The following is a 19,934-nucleotide window of genomic DNA, read 5'->3' on the forward strand; positions in this document are numbered from 1 at the left end:
CTGGTTTCTCGTGAGGCCTCTCTCTTTGGCTTGTAGATGCCCGCCTTCGCCCTGTGTTCTCATGCGGCCTTTTTTCCGTGCACTGGCATCGCTGGTGTCTCCTGCTCTCTTGTAAGTACACCAGTCCTGGGGAATGAGGGCCCACCTCCATGGCCGCATCATCCCTCCTTAAGACCCTATCTCCAAACGCCATCATATTCTGCTGGAGTGCTAGGGTGCTAAGGCCTTAACATATGAATTTGGGAGGGACACAGTTTAGGGGTTAAGTACAGATGTCAAAAGGCAATATCATCCAGGCCCCTAAAAATAAGGAGATGCAGGTGACATCAGTGTTAGGAACACAGTCTTCCTCCTCTTCATTCTGATCTTTTCTCTCGTCTGCAAAGCGTGGCATCATTTTTAACTGATTGTCTTTCTGGAAACCCTTGGCTGTGTCCTAAATGCTAACTTTCTAGAAGGTTTTAATTGGGAGCTCTCCATCAGGGATCAGTGAAACGGTGTGATGAATAGGACTGCAGGGTTAAACTCCAGAGACAAACGGAGCCTCCCGTCCCGGGGGTAAGCCAAGCCAAGCCAAGCCAAGTAAGGCCAAGTAAGACACGAGCTGTGCCGCGCAAATCTACTTTCTGCGCTCGACTTCCCAGCTACCCTTGGGGCATCCAGTACCTCATTCAAACACGCTCAAGGCAGAGTGCTCCAGCGCTTGCCCCACGTTTCTCTGGCAGCTTTCCACTGCTTCATTCTTCTTGTTAATGGCGGCAGAGAAAATTACACCAAGTACCAGGATGTTGATTTGCTACTCCCCTCACAGTTTACTTCAAAGTCCCCTCAGAGTTTTCTGAATTTCACTTTCTAGAACAAATATTACCGGCATAAACATCAAGTATGGCTGTGCAATTATTCTTAATGGTTGTGGTAAGCAAGCTCTGGATTTTCAGGTCAGAAGCAGTCTGCCTTTTAGCAATTAGCAATTCATGGCCATGTAGTAATAAGTTCAGTTGGCACAGGCTTATGTCTCCAGCTCACTGAGTCAACGGTGAGAACAGCAACCACAGAGTGTGAAGATGAGTGCGTTCCCGTTGAGTTCTCTCCTTTAGCTGTTGTCCACACACTGTAACACTACGTGGCATTGCCCAGCTTCTCCTCTGGTTGCCTTGACTGAAGATGGCATCGAAGGAGACCTATTTGATTAATCAAGCCATAGAGTTAGACAGGAGCACAAGAAATTTTTCCATTAAATCTTCCAGGAAAACTTCAATGCGGCCAAACTACCAGAGTTTTCCAGGGCAGAAAGGCAGTGTTTCCTGTATATTTCCCTGACAGAAAGGTTTCCTGGGTCAAAGTCACTCCGCTGCCAGTGTCTGAACTTGAATCAACTTTGCATCTTACCATATCTCCTGACTGGTATCTAGTCTTAGGATAAAAAGGCCTGGTATTCCAACATTTTGCAAGAAAATAAACAAACTGAACCCTGAACAGTGACCCTGGGTTACCCTTGAAATCTTGATTCACAGCCTTAGTCATGGCCAAGCTAGAAGGCACTTAGCCTATGGCTGATCTAAAAATTCTTGCTTAATCAATGACTCATATGGTCAATCCCCTGAAATCTGGTCATAAATATGAATTTCCAGGGAAACCCTCTGTAATGTTTTTGAAACCCAGTTGTCTTATGTTAGAAATTTGGCTCTTTGCTTATTTTAGGCTATTTGCTTATCACTTTGCTGTGCCTTTGCATCAATGATCAAAGCACACTTTGTTGAGTTCCCTTCTTTTTGTGGTTGTCCATTCTGCTTTCTTTATGTCTTCAGCAAAGATCAGTGTCTTTAAGATTAACCCCCTGCCCAACTGGCAGCTCAGCAATGGTATCAGTCGGTTTGGGCCCTGGATCCCAGCTTGTGCTCTTGGGACAAATAGGAAGTGAGATGTGCTCAGTGATCTGCTGTTTGCAAAAAAGAAACCAAGGCTTAGTGACAAGTGGCAGGGAAGGACTTGGGCTGTATCATATTGAACATTTCTGGGCATAGAATCAAAGTGGAAATGCTTGGGGAGCCGTCGGCATAGTTGAACTGCATCCCTCACCACTGCTACACCTAGCCCAGCTCAGACCCTTACCGCATAGGTGAGGAAATGGAGCCCCAGAGACATATATGGTCATTTACCCAAGTTCATGTAGTTCACTGCTGGGAAGCTGCGTCTGTAACTCGGGTCCCCTCACTTCCAGCTCAGCATTTATGACATCATACCCTGTGGCTCTCGAGACCCTCTTCACCACCCTACCCATCTCACAGCGCCACCCTCACCTCAGAGCTATGCAAGTCAGTTTGCTGGATGCCAACAAAATAACAAGTCTGAGTACATGAGCTGTGCAGCCAGAAAACCTGGGTGTGATCTCCTCTCCACACCTCAGGAATCCCCCACTCCCTCACCAGCCAGCAGTAGCGGCGTTGCACACTCCGTTCTGCAGAGAACAAGGGATATAAAACCACATCATATGACTGGTCTCCAATTCCTTCAGTGTTTCCCCTTGCCTCAGGATCAGAGATACCCTTACCCTGCCCTCAAGCTCCCTGGTCCTCTCTCTCCAGCTGCTCCTCACCCTGTTTGTCCTCACCATTGCTGTATTCTTGCCCCCACCCCCGCTATCCCATTCCCCTTGGCCAAAGTGCCCCTTCTACACTATTCTTCACCTAATTCTAGCTGAACCTCTAGACCCAAATTCTTTTTTCCAGGTTTTGCTCAAAAGGGATCCCTTCCACATCCTCTCCAAAGTCATCTAAGCACCTCCTGAATCCTGAGTATTTAAGGTCTGATACCGTCTTCTGTAGGCATGTCGGCCAGGTTTTTCCTTTCCTAAAGGCTCCCGTGCTTTTTCATACCTACAGAACACAGTTCGTACTTCTCAGCTCTGTGCCTTTGCCCACACTGTTCTCTTGCTTGGAATTCTATTTCTCATTTCTGCCTACTAGAATCCTACCTGTATATCAAAGTTCAGCTGAAATATACCTTCCATTAAACTTTCTCTAATCTTCTGCATTCTTATGCTGCTGTAACCAATTGCCACAAACTTAGTGGCAACACAGATTTATTTGTTTATAATTCTGGAAGTCAGAAGTCTGAAATGGCTCGTACAATCAAAGTAACAGGTCCGTGTCTTTTCCGGAGGCTCTAGAGGTCAATCCATTTCCTTGCCTTTTCCATCTTCTAGAAGCCACTGGCGTTCCTCAGCTTGTGGCTCCCTTTCCATCTTCAAAGCCAACAGGGTAGCATCTTGAAATATCTGTTTCTGTATCACATTGCATTCTCTGTCTGAACTTCTTGTCTCCCTTTTATAAATACCCTTGTGATTACATCGGACCCCCCTGGATATTCCAGGAAGCCTCCCCACCCCAGTATCCTTTACTTAATCACATCTGCAGAGTCCCTTTACCATGTAAAGTGACACATTCACAGATTCTGGGGATCCCCTGACAGACATTTGATATTTTTTATTTCTTTTACCTTATAACATTGTGTTCGAGTATCTGTAATTCAAGGTTCCTCAGAGACTGTCTGGAGCATACAACGGGATAAATTCTTTGAGAGCAAAGACTGTGTCTTGTCTTTATATTCTTAGTCAAAGCCCAAGCTTAGCCAGTAAAGCTGTACTACTGAGAAGTGCCTTGTTGGCTTGAAAGCCAGGCCATAGAGAGATTTGCCTTCTTGACAGCTGACTGATTCATGTTCCAGAACAGTTGGTCTATACATGAGGCCCTGGAAACTCAGTGAGGGGAGGCTTATAGCCCCACATGGTGTGGTATACCCATGATACAGTGTCTTAGTATAGTCAATGGTTTAGCACAATGTATCTACACACAGAAGACCTAAGAAAATATACCTGAGTCCTCATATTTTCTGTTGGTAGTTATATAAATTAGTGCAATATTTCTAGGGAATAGTTTGGCAACAGATTTGAAAATTTTAATTGTGCGTAACCTTTTTCCTTATGATTTCATTTCTAGGAACAGTCCAGCCTTTCTCTCCCATTGTGATGCCCACACATGGACACAAGATAATTTACACAAGTAGGTTCATTATAGAAGTATTTACAGTAATGGATAATCGGAAACAATGTAAAAGTCTATCAGTATGGTACTACTTACTGAGTTATGGTATAGTAAAAAAAATAGAATAGTAAGCAGACATTCAAAACGAGAGAGATGCATAAACTAGCATGGAAAATGTTCATGATATGTTGTTTAAGAAAAAGCAGTTTGCATACAGTACATCTAACACAATTTGGCTTTTGCAAACAAAATCATATATATGTATATATATATAAATATATAATACACACATACAACAGAAAGATCTGGAAGATAAAGAGATTATCTCTTGGGTCTGTGATTTTAGAACATTTTCACCTTCTTTGAATATTTGAACTTGATTTTACAGTTATGGTTTGCTTTTATAGTTGGAAAGAGGGAAAGAAACCTATTTCTGCAAAATATAGCAACAGATGCTATGTGAATTCTGGAAATGAGAGAGGTCAGTAACGGGCATTTGGTTAGAGACCAAAACACAAGGCATTTTTTCAGAGGAAACTAAAAGCCAAGAAGGAGATGGCAACCCCTTTAAACTTACTGAAATCAACTGTTTTGCATATGCCTTCTTTTCCACATTGTGACGGTAGTCACGTAAAAATGTTTCTCAGTGGTATTAGGATGTCAAGATTCCACTACTCTCTACATCTGACCCCTTTGCAGGACTTATGCAGCTTGGCCCTAAGCTTAAGGAGATCTTGCAGAATTCCCAGGGTGAGAAGGGAGAAAAAATTCCTTTTTGTTATTGAATTGCTAACCATTCTACACCAGGTTGATCATTCACTGAATCTGAGGTTTTTCTTAGTATGTTTGTGTGTTTTATGGGTAATGGGAGATGTTTTTGATAGGCGATATTTAGAAGTGGGTGAGATTGGTTACCTCCCTACAAAGTTACCACCAGTGGTTCATACAATCTGAAGTGCCAGCTCTCTGTCCTTTTATGTAATCTGACCATACTTTTCACGGAGAAGTCTCTAGAGGCAGAGGTGACAGTATTTTAGTGGCAGTAATGTGGAACTCTGGAGGAATAGCTGGCTTCCAAGACTTGCAGGACTCTCCCAAGGGCACAGGTGCAGACTTTCAGGGCAGTTTAGCAGAACCTAACCCAACACTTGAGAAAAGCCAGAGACACAGACAGACCCAAGTTCAAATATTGGCTGTTGCCTTATGCTAACTTGGGGATGTTACATAATCACGTTTGCTTCCATTTCTTTATCTGTAAGGCGAGGAAAATAAAAATCACCTATTTTTAAGGTTCTGTCAGAAAAGGAAATAATGTACATACTGTATGCAGCGTCCAGTAGTCGGCCTGCCCTTTAAATATAAACTCCTGTAGTCACGCTTTGTGAGGCTCCAAGGGAAGAACTAGAATTTATGGGCGAGAATCAGAAATAGGAAAATAGTGAGTTAATTCAAACAAAGACTTTTCTGACAATTATAGTATTATAAAAATAGATTAAACTATCTTTTGCCGAAATAAATTCCTGTCAAGGGCAGTCGAAACTAAGTTATTTTTGAGCGCAAGCAGGGGGAGCAACAGGCAGAGGGACAAGCAGACTCCACACCGGTGAGGGAGCCCGATGGAGGACTCTATCCCAGGACCCAGGGATCATGACCTGAGCTGAAGGCAGACGCTTAACCGACTGAGCCCCCCAGGCGCCCCAAAGCTGTCTAAGTTCTCATCAGAGGTTTATCTAAGGCTTCAGGAGAGATCCCTGCTAAGAGTAGAAAATTGGATGTAGAGAGTTCTTCTCACTTCTCTGCAACCCAGACTCTGTCACATTGGCCCATTTTCTTTCCTTGTAGGTATGATTTAGATGTGAATAACCATGTGTAGTCACAGGAGGGGCCTTTTGTGTTGTAGTTTTACAGATTGAGAAGGTTGGTCGGTAGCGATTGCTTTTTCTTCATTTTTAACTCTGTGCCCTTTTCCTGAAAACCAGTCAGGAGCTCTCCTGCTGCATCTTTAACCCCATTATAAGCGGTATAAATAATTTTCTGCCTTCACATTTCTTCAGGTATGTACACATTCACCAGCCTGACCTTTCCTATTCCTCGATTTACACCCACAGTCATACACATCTTAAAACAACCCTAGCCCCATATTTGTTTTAAAAGATAGGTCTCTACTGAAACAATAGGACCTTGTTTCTGGGATTAAAACTGTGCCCTGGGCTACCTATACTCTAGCTGTCTGTCACGTGTACTTTTCTGCCATTTGATGCTTACATAGTTTTTGTATATTTACCAGCCTCCCTGCTTCTTTTTTTCCAAATGTTCATCATGGCATTATTTAGAGTGTGAAAAATAAGAAACAACATAAATGCCCAATGTAGGTAATAGATAAGATTTGCTATAATTGAATATTTTGCTGACATTTGATTTTTTCTCTTCCTCTTTTTTAAATTAACTTCCTATTTTGAGATGATTGTAGATTCACATGCCATCATAAGAAATAATACAAAGGGATCCCCTGTACACTTGCCCCAGTTTTTCTAGTGATACCTTGGAAAGCTGTGGCAGAATATCACAGTCAGGATGTTGGCATTGATACGGTCAAGATGAAGAACGTCTCCGTCACTACAAGGATCCTTCATGTTGAACTTTTATACTTTCTGTCCTGCCCACCACACCCCCTCTGTAACCCCCAGCAACCACTCATCTGTTCTCTATTTGTTTACCTTTTCATTTCAAAAAAGTTATATGAATGAAGCCCTATGTAAGCTTTTGGGATTGGCATGTTTTCCCTGAGCACAGTTCTCTGGAGATTCCTCCAGGTTGTTGCACGTTATCAATAATCCATGTCTTGTATTGCTGAGGATTATTCCATGATCTGGTGTACACAGTCGGCTTCGGCAACCCATTGAAAGACATCTGGGTTGTTTGTAGTTTGAGGCTGTCATGAATCAAGCTACTATAAACATTCACTCCTAGGCTTTTACATGAACATAACTTTTTGTGTCTCTGGGATAAATACCTAGGAATGTAATTGTTGGGTCATAAGTCAGTTGCTTGCTTAGTTTTTTAAGAAACTGCCAAACTGTTTTCCGGAGGGGCTGTACCTTTTTTCATTCCCACCAACAAAGTTTGAATGATCCAGCTTTTCCTTATCTTCATTAGCAGTTATCTCTCTGTTTTTTATTTTACTTAATCTGATAGGTGTCTCATGATATCTCATTGTGGTTTTCATGTACATTTCCCTAGTGGCTAAGCATTTGGATATCTGTGTACTCAACTGCCGTCTGTATATTTTCTACATTGAAATGTTTCTTCATGCCTTGTCCCATTTTTTAATTGGATTGTCTTATTGTTGAATTTTTAAAAACTGAGATGTAATTAACATATGAAACTCATCCTTTCAAGGTATAAAATTCAGTTTTTAGTGTGTTCAGAAGGTTGTGTAACCATCACAGTTTTTATAATTCTAGAACATGTTAACCATCCCAAAAAGAAAGCCCCTATCTGTTAGCAGTCGGTCTCCAATCTCTCCTGCCTTGGCCCTGACAGCTTCTAATCTACTTTCTCTTTCTATAGATTTGCTTATTCTGGACATTTACTACAAACAAAATCCTACAATCTGTGGCCTTTTGTGACTGGCTTCTCTTTACTCACGTAATGTTTTCAAGGTTCAACCTTAGTGTAGCCTGTATCAGTGCTTCATTCCTTTTCATGGCTGCATGATATGGCATTGTGTGGATAAACCACATTTTGTTTAGCTCTTTATCAGCTGGCGGACATTTAAGTTGTCCTCACTTTTGGGCTAGTATGAATAATGCTGCTATGCATGTTCGTATACAAGTTTTTATGTGCACCTATTTTCAGTTGTTTGGTTATATACCTAGGAGTGGAGTTGCTGATTCAATGCTAAATCTATGTTTAGTTTTTAGAGGGACTGACAAACTATTTGCCAAAGCTTTACATGCCCCACTTTACATTCCCACCAGCAATGTATGTGTGTAGGAAACATAAATATCTAAGGGAAAAAGGCTCTGCCGTCTTAGCCAGGGTAGTTCACAGTGTTGCAGAGCGTCCATACGGGAAGAGATAGAAGGGACAGGCTCTCAAGTATCCTACACACGCTTAGCGAGGGCTGTCTTTCACACCCTTCCCCGGGGCTGCTGCCACACTTTTTCAGTGTCCCTCCGAGCTAACCCTCCTCCACAAGAGCTCCCATCAAATACTCCCTCATTGTCACCACTGACAGAGGAGACCCTAGCTGTTAATGACAAATCAGAGCGCCCGGTTACCCTCTCTCCTGGAAAGCAGTGTCCCTGAGCTCTGCAGGGAACATCTGCTTTTCAGAAACCAGTTTTGAGATTTGAAGGCGAGAGCCAGCAGGGCGATCACCCCTGCAGAGGCCTGAGGAGGCCCTGTTGCTTGTTCCCCTCTCCCAGATAGCAGCCCCTTTGGCACAGACAGCTCAAGGAAAGAACAGGAGGTGGTCTGGGGCCTCTGAAAAAGAAGCAACTGTCTTTCCTTCTCAGGGGCCGTGAGGGCAGCACTGCGGGAGGAGCATAATGGAAACTTGGCGCAGGACTGGGGCTGCCCCAGGTGTCAGGGCGAGCAGGGCACCTGTAGCTACAGAGCAGCTATTAGAGGGTCGCCGGGACCCCCACTTGCTCAATTTAGCTCTATCGTAGGGCACCCTGATGGCCAGGGCCTTATTTGGTGTGTGTTTTTTGTGGAAGCCTCTGCCATCGATCCGATCATTTCTAAAAAGAAGGTGGGTCAGCCATGAACAAGGGTTCTTGCAAGAGGGCAGTAGGGATGGTGAGAGTTCCAGAAAATAGGTCACAGGGATGCTGGCTAAAGGAACTGAGGCAGTTTGGCCTGGAGGAGAAAAAGGCAAGGGGAGCAGGACGCAAAAGGCTGTTGTGTGGAAGAAGGAGCCCGCTGAGTCTGGGCAGCCCTGAGAACTCAGCTAGGACCAAGGGCTGGGTGGAAAGTAATAGAAGGCGTTCGGCTCAGAAAGGTTCCAACTAATAATTAAAGCTGCCCAACTTGAAAGAATCAGCAAATTAATGCATTCTTAAAATTCTCTCTTCTGTGAGGCTTTCACTTAGCCACATGGGTCTCCCAGTGAAATAGCTAAGCTGTGCATTAATGGCACTGTGTATTGTGTGAGGGAAGAGATTAATTTCGTAATGCTTGCAATTGTTGTGCTCAGGGGTAAGACTAATGGACACATGCAATAAAAGAAAAGGTGACCCTCTTTTTCTGCCCTTATTCCCGAGCTCCTGCTGCTCTCTGGGCTTTTCCCCAGAAGTGCTGGGGTCTCAAGGACTATGGAGTTGGGGGCCCTGCAGTACAATCCCACTTCTCTCACCGTCCAGCCCCCTCCTCCAGTGACCATTCGCCCAGCCCTTCTGGATATGCTGGATAGGGATATAATGACATACTTGGAAGAATCTGGAGGAAAAGGATTTTAGCACTAAAGAGATTTGAACTTGTAAGGGAATGAGGTAAAGGCTCTGAGAATTGCCAGTCTTCTCCAGTCTCCTCCCGTTTGCAGCTCAGGAGGGTTGAGGTCTCGGATCTCCCCGCCATGTGATTTGTTCGTGCCTTAGTAGACCACCCACTGACAGGCAGCATGCAGCTTTCTTTCACGTCCCATCGAAATTCATTGCTGCTGTTTTCTCAGGGTCTTATGCCCTGCAGTGCCATAAATTCACGGGCAGCAGCTTTAAAGGCTTCCATCAGAAGAGTGGGGAAGCTTAGGCATTGTGGCTGGTTGGCGAGTATTTCTGGCCCAGAGTTGAGTTCCTCAAAACAGTGCATAGATGGTTGTCTAGCTCAGAGGTTTCCAGACTTTTTGGTTCTTACATTCTCTAAAAGAATTGTAATAAAGTATGTATCATCATGCAGTTTTTAAGTTAATAAAGTTTTTCATCATAAGTTTAAATACTTTCAAAGGATGTAATTTGGAGCATATTATAAATGTTAATGTTTTAAAATGAAAGTTGAATTTCTTTTGTAAATGTATACAATCAAATCTAAACATTATGCAATGATAATCATTCCACTTAAAAAAAAAAAGGATCTTATTTATTAGAGAGCATGAGTGGGGGGGGAGGGGCAGAGGAAGAGAGACAAGCAGACTTCCTGCGGAGCTGGGAGCCCACCATGGGGCTTGATCCCAGGACTCTGAGATCATGACCTGAGCTGAAGTCAGATGCTTAACTGACTGAGCCACCCAGGTGCCCTGTTATTCCATTTTTAAAAACAAACACTTACTTAACTTGCAGAAATTTGGCTTTTTTTCTTTTTCTCCTTCAACTCAAATTTTCATTCCATCCCCCCAAATTTTATCTTAATATGATTTTTGTTTAAAAAGACTCTATTAATTACCCTGTTACATTTATTTTTAATAAAAATGTATGTAAATTAAAAATCTTTTATTTTCTGTGACCATGAAACTCTAAGCATTAAAAAATCTGTGACTGAATTATCATTATTAGCAATGCACTACTAATTAAAACAACACAAATATACTAATTATTAAATGCAAAAAGTGAAATTATACTTAAGTGCATCTCTTAATGATATGAACTTTTTTCAGTTCATGTATCTGTAGAAGAAATTACTTACTGCTAGAATGTGACGGTCGGCTTCAATTCTGTTTCTGTTTTTTGGTTTTTATAGATGTAAGCTGCAGGAATTGAAAGTGTTTTATTTTAGCAATGTAATTCAGTTATTTGAACTTCTGCTATATGCCAAAATTCACACAATGAGCTATTATCAAAAAATATTTTTAATCTCCTGTCACCAGACAACTTGATTAGGGTCTTTATTTTTCTCGCAAGCAGTGAATTGGAAAGCACGTGACTTGGGAAGAGCTTTATTCTCATCATTAGCATAATTCACTCTCCCGGTTTATGGGAAGTATACCAAAAGAGCTCTGCTAAGATTTGTCATTGTTTTCATGCTGTAACACTTTCACATAGACTCACCTTTTAAAATTCTGTGTCTTCAGGAATGATAGGAGAAACAGATACATTATTCATTTCATTACGGTTTTGCCAAAACAACACCTTTTGATAAAATACGTTGACCTTTTGCTTTGAATGCAAAAGGGGCTTGATCCCAGGACCCTGAGATCATGAGCTGAGCCGAAGTCAGACACTTAACAGACTGAGACCCCCGGCACCCTATTATTCCATTTTTAAAAACAAACACTTATTTAACTTATTTACTATGACTTCGGAGCTGCAGATACAGCTCATTTATAGAAAATGTCTACCACAAACCTCATTGGCAGAGCCAGTCTTCACTGCCATGCCAAGTGGCCAAATCAGATATACTTTCTGTCAGAAAAACCTTTGGCTTCATTTTTCAATTCACTTAGCTGTTTTGAGGATTATAAAAATCAATGAAGATTAAAAGCATATCTTGTAAAACTGATCACTAGAACAATAAAAAATTAAAATGATATAGATGTAATATAATTAATTCCACATTTAAGTTATAAAAATAAGGTAATAGACTCTTTTTTATATAAAATAAGAATGATCAAAGGCATGGTATATCTCTGGTAAACATGGTATATTATATACTGCTGACTGGCTTTGGAAAGAATAAGAACCAGTGTAAAAATCAGAAATAGTGCTAATAATATGGAAAGGTCCTAGGCTGCTAATCAGTCTGGCAGCATATAATTTTTTTATTATGAAAAAGATATTAAACATTAAATAAGGTAGCATATGAAGAGAATTGACTATAACTGAAATAATTATTTCATGCTCTGGTTTGATACAACAGGTTTTGACAACTGTATTCACTAATGCACATCAAATCTGAAAATGCACAGGAAAGTTTATCCTTGGATTTTATCCATCTCATCTTGTAAAAATTGGTATTCTAATTATATTTACAAAAGTCACCATTGCAAACCTATGTTGTTGTAGCTGCTCTAAGCTGCATTTCTTCCCAGTAATTCCTAGGGACGAGGATGGAGAATTGTAGAAAATGATTGTGTGACGAAGAGGCCATTTGTAGCACTCATTGTCTCTGATTTTCTCTGTGCTTCAGTCTCTCAGGACTCTCCCTCAAGAGCAGGGCGTTCTTTGACACGAGTAAGGAGGGGGAAGAGGAGAAGGTATTCAGTAAAAATTATTATTATTTCTGGCACTCCACTCCCATATATACCTGAATTCTAAAAAGCCGTATATGAGTCCAGACACCTTATTTCTGTATTTTCTAACATAGCACTTTTAACGTGTTTCAGAAGGGAAAGCCCAAAGTTCTGTGGATTTCTGATTAAAGGAACCTTCAAAGGACCATAAAGGTTCCATTAAAGGAAATTTTCCCTCTCTTTGCCACATCTGGGAGTTTCGGGGTCATATTAAGGGCAATGTGTCATAGTAAGAATAGGGATGGGTGAGACTTATATCTTTGTGTTTATAATGTGGGGCAGGGACTAATATAAATACATATTCATTCTCAGTAGATGCATTTTGGGAAAGAGTAGGATATGTATCTGGGATCTGGGAATTAGTTCCTTTAAAACTACCCATGAGCATATACTCCTTGGAAAGACTTCACACGCCCTGAGGCACACATACCCCAGTTTAAAAATCACGAGCTTATCAGACCCTTATCTAGCCTGACCTGATCCAGTGCAAGATTTTTGTACCTTGGGGTCTCAGTCCCTGAGGGAGGGGCCATCGAAGAGTTTAAAAGAGGGTCTGGGGATGCAGACGGAGCTGCCGCAGCCCCTGTTTGGGGCACGGTGATGAGAAGCCTGTTCCCAGGCCGGTGTTCACAGACGTGCATGCCCTCTGGCTGCCACACAACAAGATCTCCGAAGGTCCTCTGGCCGTCTGTTGGTGAATAAACTCGTCCCACGGCCTGAAACCCGAGGATGAGTGCTGCAAACCCACAAGCCAGCCGAGGCAGGCAGGGAACAAGAAAATGAAAGGCTATGAGCACTGGATCGTTGGGGGGTGGGGGTGGGGGTGTCATGCCTCACCCAAGGTGGAGGCCGGACTCAGCTCCAGCCCTCTATTGCCAGGTCTTCCAGAGTTCAAGGGAAGACAAAAACCTGCATTTTCACATGAAATCTTCCCATTTGTAAATGTCGGCAATTAAATCAAGATTTTTATAAAACACTTAGGCAATACAAGTCCTCTCTGATCCATGGTTGTTGGTTAGCAATCTCTGCCCAAAGGCCACAGGGTGTTGTTTTTGTCTGCCGAGAGCAAAGCGGCTCCTAATCAGAGTTTGGGTCTCCCACTCGGACTCCAGCTGGCACTCCAAGTTCTTACCTTTTCCTCAGCAGTTCTTAACCCCTTGAGGCCATAGCTTAGCGAGTCATAGCTGGGTCCCACAAGTTTAAACTGCAGGGAGTATTTCAAGCTTCATGGAGGCTGAGGGAATTGTCATCAGCAGACCAAAGTCCACTGAGTTGAATAGAACTTTAGACAATATTTATTTTTGCTTTCCTGTTTTTAAAGTTCCCGAGACATTCTTTAAATTTTCCTTTCGGGGCTAACAGCACTTCTCTTAATAAATGGAAGGTATGCAACCCCAATATTACAGTTCCTGGATGCTGTCCTTATACACCTTCAATCTGGAAAGCTGGACCTTCACTCTGGGACTCTAAAGACTGTAAAAACCTCTTCACTGAGAGAAGTAGCTATGATTCTATTTCAGCCCTTCTCGCTTTCAGCCCCTGGCTTACAATTACCGAGTGCTTTAACTTCAGATGGTGTGCTGGTTTTAAAATGTGGCCGTAAATTCTTCAGTATTCTTCCCTTTAGGAGGTAGAGCTGAATTCCCTCCCCTGAGTGTGGGCTATATTTAGTGACTTGCTTCTGATGAATAGAATATGATGGATGGTAGTGACTTCTGAGAATAGGTCACAGGCATCGTGGCTCACTCCCAGCTCTCGAATTACTTGCTCGAGGGGAAGCCAGAGGTCATGAGGACACTTGAGTAGCCTTGTGGAGAGGCCCATGAGTAGGGGAATGGAGTTCTCCTGCCAATAGCAGATTCTCCAGCCCTGGTCAAGCCTTCAGATGACTGCAGCTTGCTGACTTCTTGACAGCCAGCTCACGAGATCCTGAGCCAGAAGCACCAGCTAACCGGCTCCTAAATAGACTAGAATCTGTGGGATAAGAAAAGTGTCTTGTTTCAGGATGCATGGTGTGGTCGCAATGTGTTCTGTGGCAACAGATGAAGTACAAAGCAATAAAGCGACGTAGGCCATACCACGTCTGCGGCCTGGCCTCATCCCTTCTTGCTTTCCCACGTAGCAATGGCAGGAAGACAAGACGCATCCCCTCCCAGCTGTGAAAGCATACAGGGATTGGGAGGCTGTTGGGTGAGGAAAATGGCAATTGTTTATAAGACGAAAGGTAATTAAGTTTAAGGAGGACTTCTCTTACATTCAGAGATATTAACCTCTGGGTGGCATTACCAAAAAAGTAGTGGTAGCTCCTTTTAAAGAATTTTCTTTTGGATTAAACAAATTCTGAGTATGTGGTGGACAGCTGGGATTTACTTCTGCTCTAAGGCTCGTTTCTATTAATAAAAGTTGAGGGTAAATAGGTTACTAACCAAAATCTGAGATGTGCATGAATTTCAAAAGTAACTCCCCAGCATAAACGTCCCTCCCGACGCACGTGTCAACACTCAAGATTTCTCAGACAGCATCTGACCCCACTTTCCAGAAGGTGAGCACCCAGTTTGGTGCTCCTTTCCTTCCTTTCTGACCTTTATTTCAGAGGCCTGTGCCTTGGCCTCTGGTCACGTGAAACTGAAGTATCTGGACCTAGCAAGCCACTTCAGCAGCTTGTGCTAAGCCGGGTGACGTTGAACGTCATCGTGGAGGAGGAGGGAGCAGCTGCATTTCTCATGCACGGGGAGAGGATGAACCCCCTGGATTTCTGGGTTTTGGGTCACAGGAGACCTCCAGAAGGTTCTGGTGATGCCATCTCATTGTGTGCCTAGGTCCCAGGTACCTGGGGACATATGAATTAATGACTTAATATCCTGTCTCACATTTTTATCTTCCTCCAAGCGGAAGACTTTTGTATAAGTGCAAATATTCCGTGAAGAAGTGAGGTCTTGGTATCTTTTGGATAAAGAATGCCACAGAACAGGTCTTAATGGCAAGGAGTAAGAAAGAACGAGTTTTGAGGTGGAATTAAAAGGGTCTTGGTTGAATTCTCTTTTGTATCCAGAGGCAGCTCTGCAAAATGGCCCCAACAAGCCACTGCCTAGCCCCTGATCTGGTGGAACCTTTAGAAGGGAACATGCGTGAAAGACAGAGCTGCTTCTCTCTCTTTCCATATCTGCCCTTCTGTCTACCTTGGGGGCCCTGAGAACACGCAAACAAATGTGAACCAGTGAAAGCATTCAAAAGTAGGCCTCTCCAATGATGAGCCAAGCCAGTTACCTTACAGCTTGCGTATTTATTGAACAAATACTACTAAAATAGCTAAAATACACTGGGTACTTGTGAGTGCATCAGTAAAGATCACATCGCTACAACAGCCTGCATTTTCAGAGTGCACAACTGCAACCCTACATAAATGCCACAGACGCAGAATACTGTTTTCTTGCTCTATTTACACAGCTGATATACCTATCCTAACAAAGGAGGGAGCAGGAAAATGCACAGGAAACTCAGGCCAATGGGGAAGCAAGAGAGAAGGAAGAGGGCAGTGCATGCATCATCGGTGCTAACAGTCAGAAGCGGAACAGAGCAGAGCACAGCCTGCCCCGGCAAAGGAAGAGCTAAAAGACAGTCATATAAAAATTAAGGTGGGCTTTCAGACTGGCTAACACAACAACAATCCATGAGTAGATGGTATTGTCTGGTTTTTTTTTTTTTGTTTATCCATTTCATTGGGAGCAAGGACAAAAATGTAAAGTCTATACCTTGCTTATCAAAACTGACAAGAGTACTCTGCCTTTTAATTTTATAAAGACTTTTTTTTTTCCCAACTTAATATTTGGGAAAGGTGTAATTTTCAAATTCCTATTCAGATGCCAGGTGTGGTTTTTTTTTTTTTTTTTGGATTTTTTTTTCCCCCACAGGGCGTTTATTTGAAACGTTTGCCCTTTTTTTCCCCAAATATCCTTTCAAACAAAAAGAACCAAAAAAGACACCTAAAAACGCCTGTCAAATTATTGCTTTTCTTTCTCTAAGCTAGGCAGGCGAGGCTACCGGAAAGAAGAGATTTGGTAAGTAAATTACAGTTTTGTGATTGCTCCCGTTACAGGGACTGCATGGCCGTGAGTGCCAGCCGGCGAGACGTGAGTCTCTTACTCTCTCTGGTAGCATTCACTCAACCTACAACGCTGAAGAAGAAAGCCACACTGAAGACACGAGGAAAACAAGTCAATCCAGTCTAGAGAACAACATTCAGGGAAACAGAGTACCAACACCTTCTTAGAACATGGAAATAAAATATAACTCCATCAGAGCTACCTCGCCAAGGAGCATGTTGAAAGTCCAAAATAGCACCATTCATCAGTGTCTCAGGTCCTGTGGCAGCATCTCGGTCACTTACCACAAGGAAACAATGAGTTTCAAACTACTTCTATACATCAAAAGAGTACATGGATAAAATATAGATATACAGACAATTGATGAACATAAACTACTAGGCTTGTTACATCTAAATGAAAAAAAAAGGGGGGACTCTCAGCCTCTGCGAGAAGCAGTCGGGAGCTGTGTGAGTGAAAAGACGGGAGTGGACCGGTTGTGTGAGAGCAGAGGGAGTTTGAGTTGTGGAAGACATCGTTGTCGAGAACCAGGCCTGAAGGCCCACCTGTAAGGGTTGTAAACGTGGATTCACAGTGTGAAATTCTGAGCGGTTTCACTTGAGTCAGAATGATTAAAAACTGGTTTGATGATACCTGTTTGTCCACTGTAAATTCTCGAAAGCAAGGCTCAGAGTCCCATAGTTTCTTCTTATACTGGATGATTTACACAGAAAAAAATCCCATATATGATACCATGACCTCATCAATACCCATACACCATATGTAATACAAATGGAGGTGTGACGATTAAAAAGAGTGGAGGTAACCGATGCCTGGGGAGTGGAGTTCACTGCTGCCAGGTGGAGTCAGGGAGGCGGCCTCAATCTGCTCATCCTTCTTGCGGTTCACTTCCTTTGGGACAGGAAGTCTTCCCTGAAAAGCAGGGGGACCCACACACACACAAGACACTTAGTCATGCTTCTGAAGCCATTTGAAATTTTTTGCTTCTCCCTCCCGCCTTTTATCCTTGAACTCCAGATGTTTTGCAAACAGAGCTTACATATTAAACATAGTTCACCTGAATGTAAATATTAGGTCTGTGGGGGCATGAAGTAATTAAACACTCACTGCCTTGACTTCGGGAGAATCAAGTGCTTCTCTAATGGCTGCGCCCAGCCACGTGGGAGGCAGCATTCCCCAGAGTCAGGTTTCTGAGGACAGTTTCTAGTATGAGACGGGGCCCCACATGAGGCTGGGTTAGAGGTGCTCGTAAGAGTGTTAATACATTTTCTTTAAAGCATTCAGTGGCTATGGTGGAAGTGGGTAATTGCCTGTTTTCCAATATTAATAAAATTTTTTAAAGGGAGATCACAGCTTGTACAAAGGTAATGTATGTATGGTTTATTCCTATGAACAACTGGCCTGGTCCATGTGGGCCTGATAATCAGAACCACAAGTGGGTACCAAAGGTGGGAGTGTTTGCAGGAAAGAGGGGGATAGTGTGACACCCAGGCCAGGAGATAGCGAGATCCACCTTGTTTGGCCTGAGGCTACTAAGTCTATCCTCACAAGCCTGACGTGAGTGAGGTGTTTGTGTTTCTGTCTAGAATAATCCAACTGCAGTGTGACTCACGCTCCATCAGGCACCCATGGGGAGAAGTTCTCCATCACAACCAAAGAGCAAGAGGACAGGACAAGAAGCCCATTTGTTCAACTTTACCACAAATACCCTGTATATCCCAATTGGATATGAAAATAGTGATTTGACTGTTGTCCAGCCAAACCATTAATTGCTGGAGTTTTCTCAGACACATTATCCAATATGGTTTTAAAGGATTTTTTTTTTCCTTTTTTGCTCAGATCACATGCTCCAATAGGACATTTACCATAAGCTATTTTGACTAGATATGAACGCTTGGATTAAAATAATAATCTTGCTTTGAGATCTGTAAATTATTGCATTTGAATTTCTTTTTAAGAATTCAACTTTCAAACAACTTGAAACTGAATAAATGTTTTCAGCAGCTCCAGGATGAACTAAATGTAATGGATAATTCGGCTTTAATAAGTCTTATTTCTTGTACATATTTTTTTAATGTTAAACACCTGGTATGCCTAAATTTTGTGTTTAAAAATCTCAGACTTTGAGAGCATACATTTTCAGGATGTGTAGAAAAATCCACTTAGTGAGTACTTTCATGTTCCAGTCTTACATTGTGATTTAGAAGTTGTTTTGCTATCACTAAATAGCAATAGGACCAAATCTGAAAACTGAATTAAAATGTCATTCATCACTCACACATACTTAAGGATCTAGATACATTTCTAGAATCATTATATTGGACAATCTTTTTCAGTTGTGCAAATAATTTCAATCTTGAAATTTTGGCATACAGTCCCAAGATTTAAAAAAAGAAATTCACTGTAATCCTGGTGCTTCTAAATTGTTTGTTCCTCCTCTCCCCTCAGCCAGTCAGCCGGGATCAAGATACGACAAACTTAGGTTTTGGACAAATGAAGAATTCAGTGGCTGCTAATTATCACAGGCCAGGAAGGAAAATCAAAACTTTGTAAGTGTGATTTCACTCAACTACACTCTGTATGTGGCTGCCCCTTAAAGCTGCTCACTTCAGTTCACACTTACTCTGTTCAGCAGTGAATATATAGTCAGTCTCTGTGTTAAGTCTCCATATTACTAACCCATTCCCTCCATGGAAAATACGCAACAAAACCAAATGAAGATTGGGTGGGATTCTGGGTAATTTGGGGAGAGGTATTTCCAGGGGGAAAAATGTGAAGGAGATCATTTCAGATTTGAATTTATCATTTGTACTATTTTCTTCTGTTTTGAGACCACCCTCCCCAAACATTTGTGTCTTCACTTATTATTCATGTTTTGAGTGCCTACTGTGGCTTGAACACTCAGATTTTAAAGCTACAGAGATTAAAAGAGACAAAAATAGTCCTTGTCCGTCCTGCCCTTTATTTTCTGTCTGTGAGATGCCCAAGTAACTGGACAATGGCAAGGCAGCAGTGGTATGCAGACAGGTACGCTACTAAAGCCCCGAGGGGCCACAATCCGACAAGCCAGAAAAGGCTCTACACATCTTCCCTTTGGAGGCCAGAATTTACTAGATTTCAGTCCTTACTTCCTGTCCCTCAGTTTCTGATAAAAGAATAAAGTCTGCCCCTCACTGAAAGAACTGTAGGCCTCTATAGCAAGGTGAGAAGGTTTTTGAAGATGGGACACAATGTAGTCTTATTTCTCCACAAGTAAGGCCTTATAAGAATTCAGGCGAAAATAATCTATCTTCCTCCATCATGTAGCACCTAACAGCTGCCAGAGGACTGAGGTTCTTGAGCATTCTAGAAGACTGAAGGAGCAGGAACAGATGTGTCCAGTGGTTCCCACAGACCGGTTCTCCTGGATGCTTCTGTAATTAATCTACCTCAGGTTGTATGGCCCCCTCTGCCGAGAACTGATTGTGTATGAGTCCCCGTTTCTCAATAGTGTGCCTTGGACACTGTAAGTCAAGATTATTTTTCTTGATTATACAAAGATATGCTTTTCCACAAGGAAGACTGCCGGGAAGGACAAATATATTATTATGCTTAAAGGATTATTCACATATGGAGAGAGGA

At 42.4% G+C, this 19,934-nt stretch overlaps 1 protein-coding gene across 2 annotated transcripts in view; it reads right to left on the minus strand.

The window, feature by feature from the left end:
* Window positions 1-15,473: 15,473 nt before the first annotated feature.
* The window catches only part of NREP (neuronal regeneration related protein), a 28,812-nt gene continuing 24,351 nt past the window's right edge, over window positions 15,474-19,934 (minus strand). For both annotated transcript variants that reach the window (XM_034656609.1, XM_011224908.3), the window contains one exon: window positions 15,474-17,225. In XM_034656609.1, the coding sequence (XP_034512500.1) occupies window positions 17,100-17,225 (126 nt within the window). In that variant the 3' untranslated portion in view covers window positions 15,474-17,099. The remainder of the gene's footprint in view (window positions 17,226-19,934) is intronic.

This window comes from Ailuropoda melanoleuca, chromosome 3 (genome assembly GCF_002007445.2).
Source record: "Ailuropoda melanoleuca isolate Jingjing chromosome 3, ASM200744v2, whole genome shotgun sequence".
NCBI lineage: Eukaryota > Metazoa > Chordata > Mammalia > Carnivora > Ursidae > Ailuropoda > Ailuropoda melanoleuca.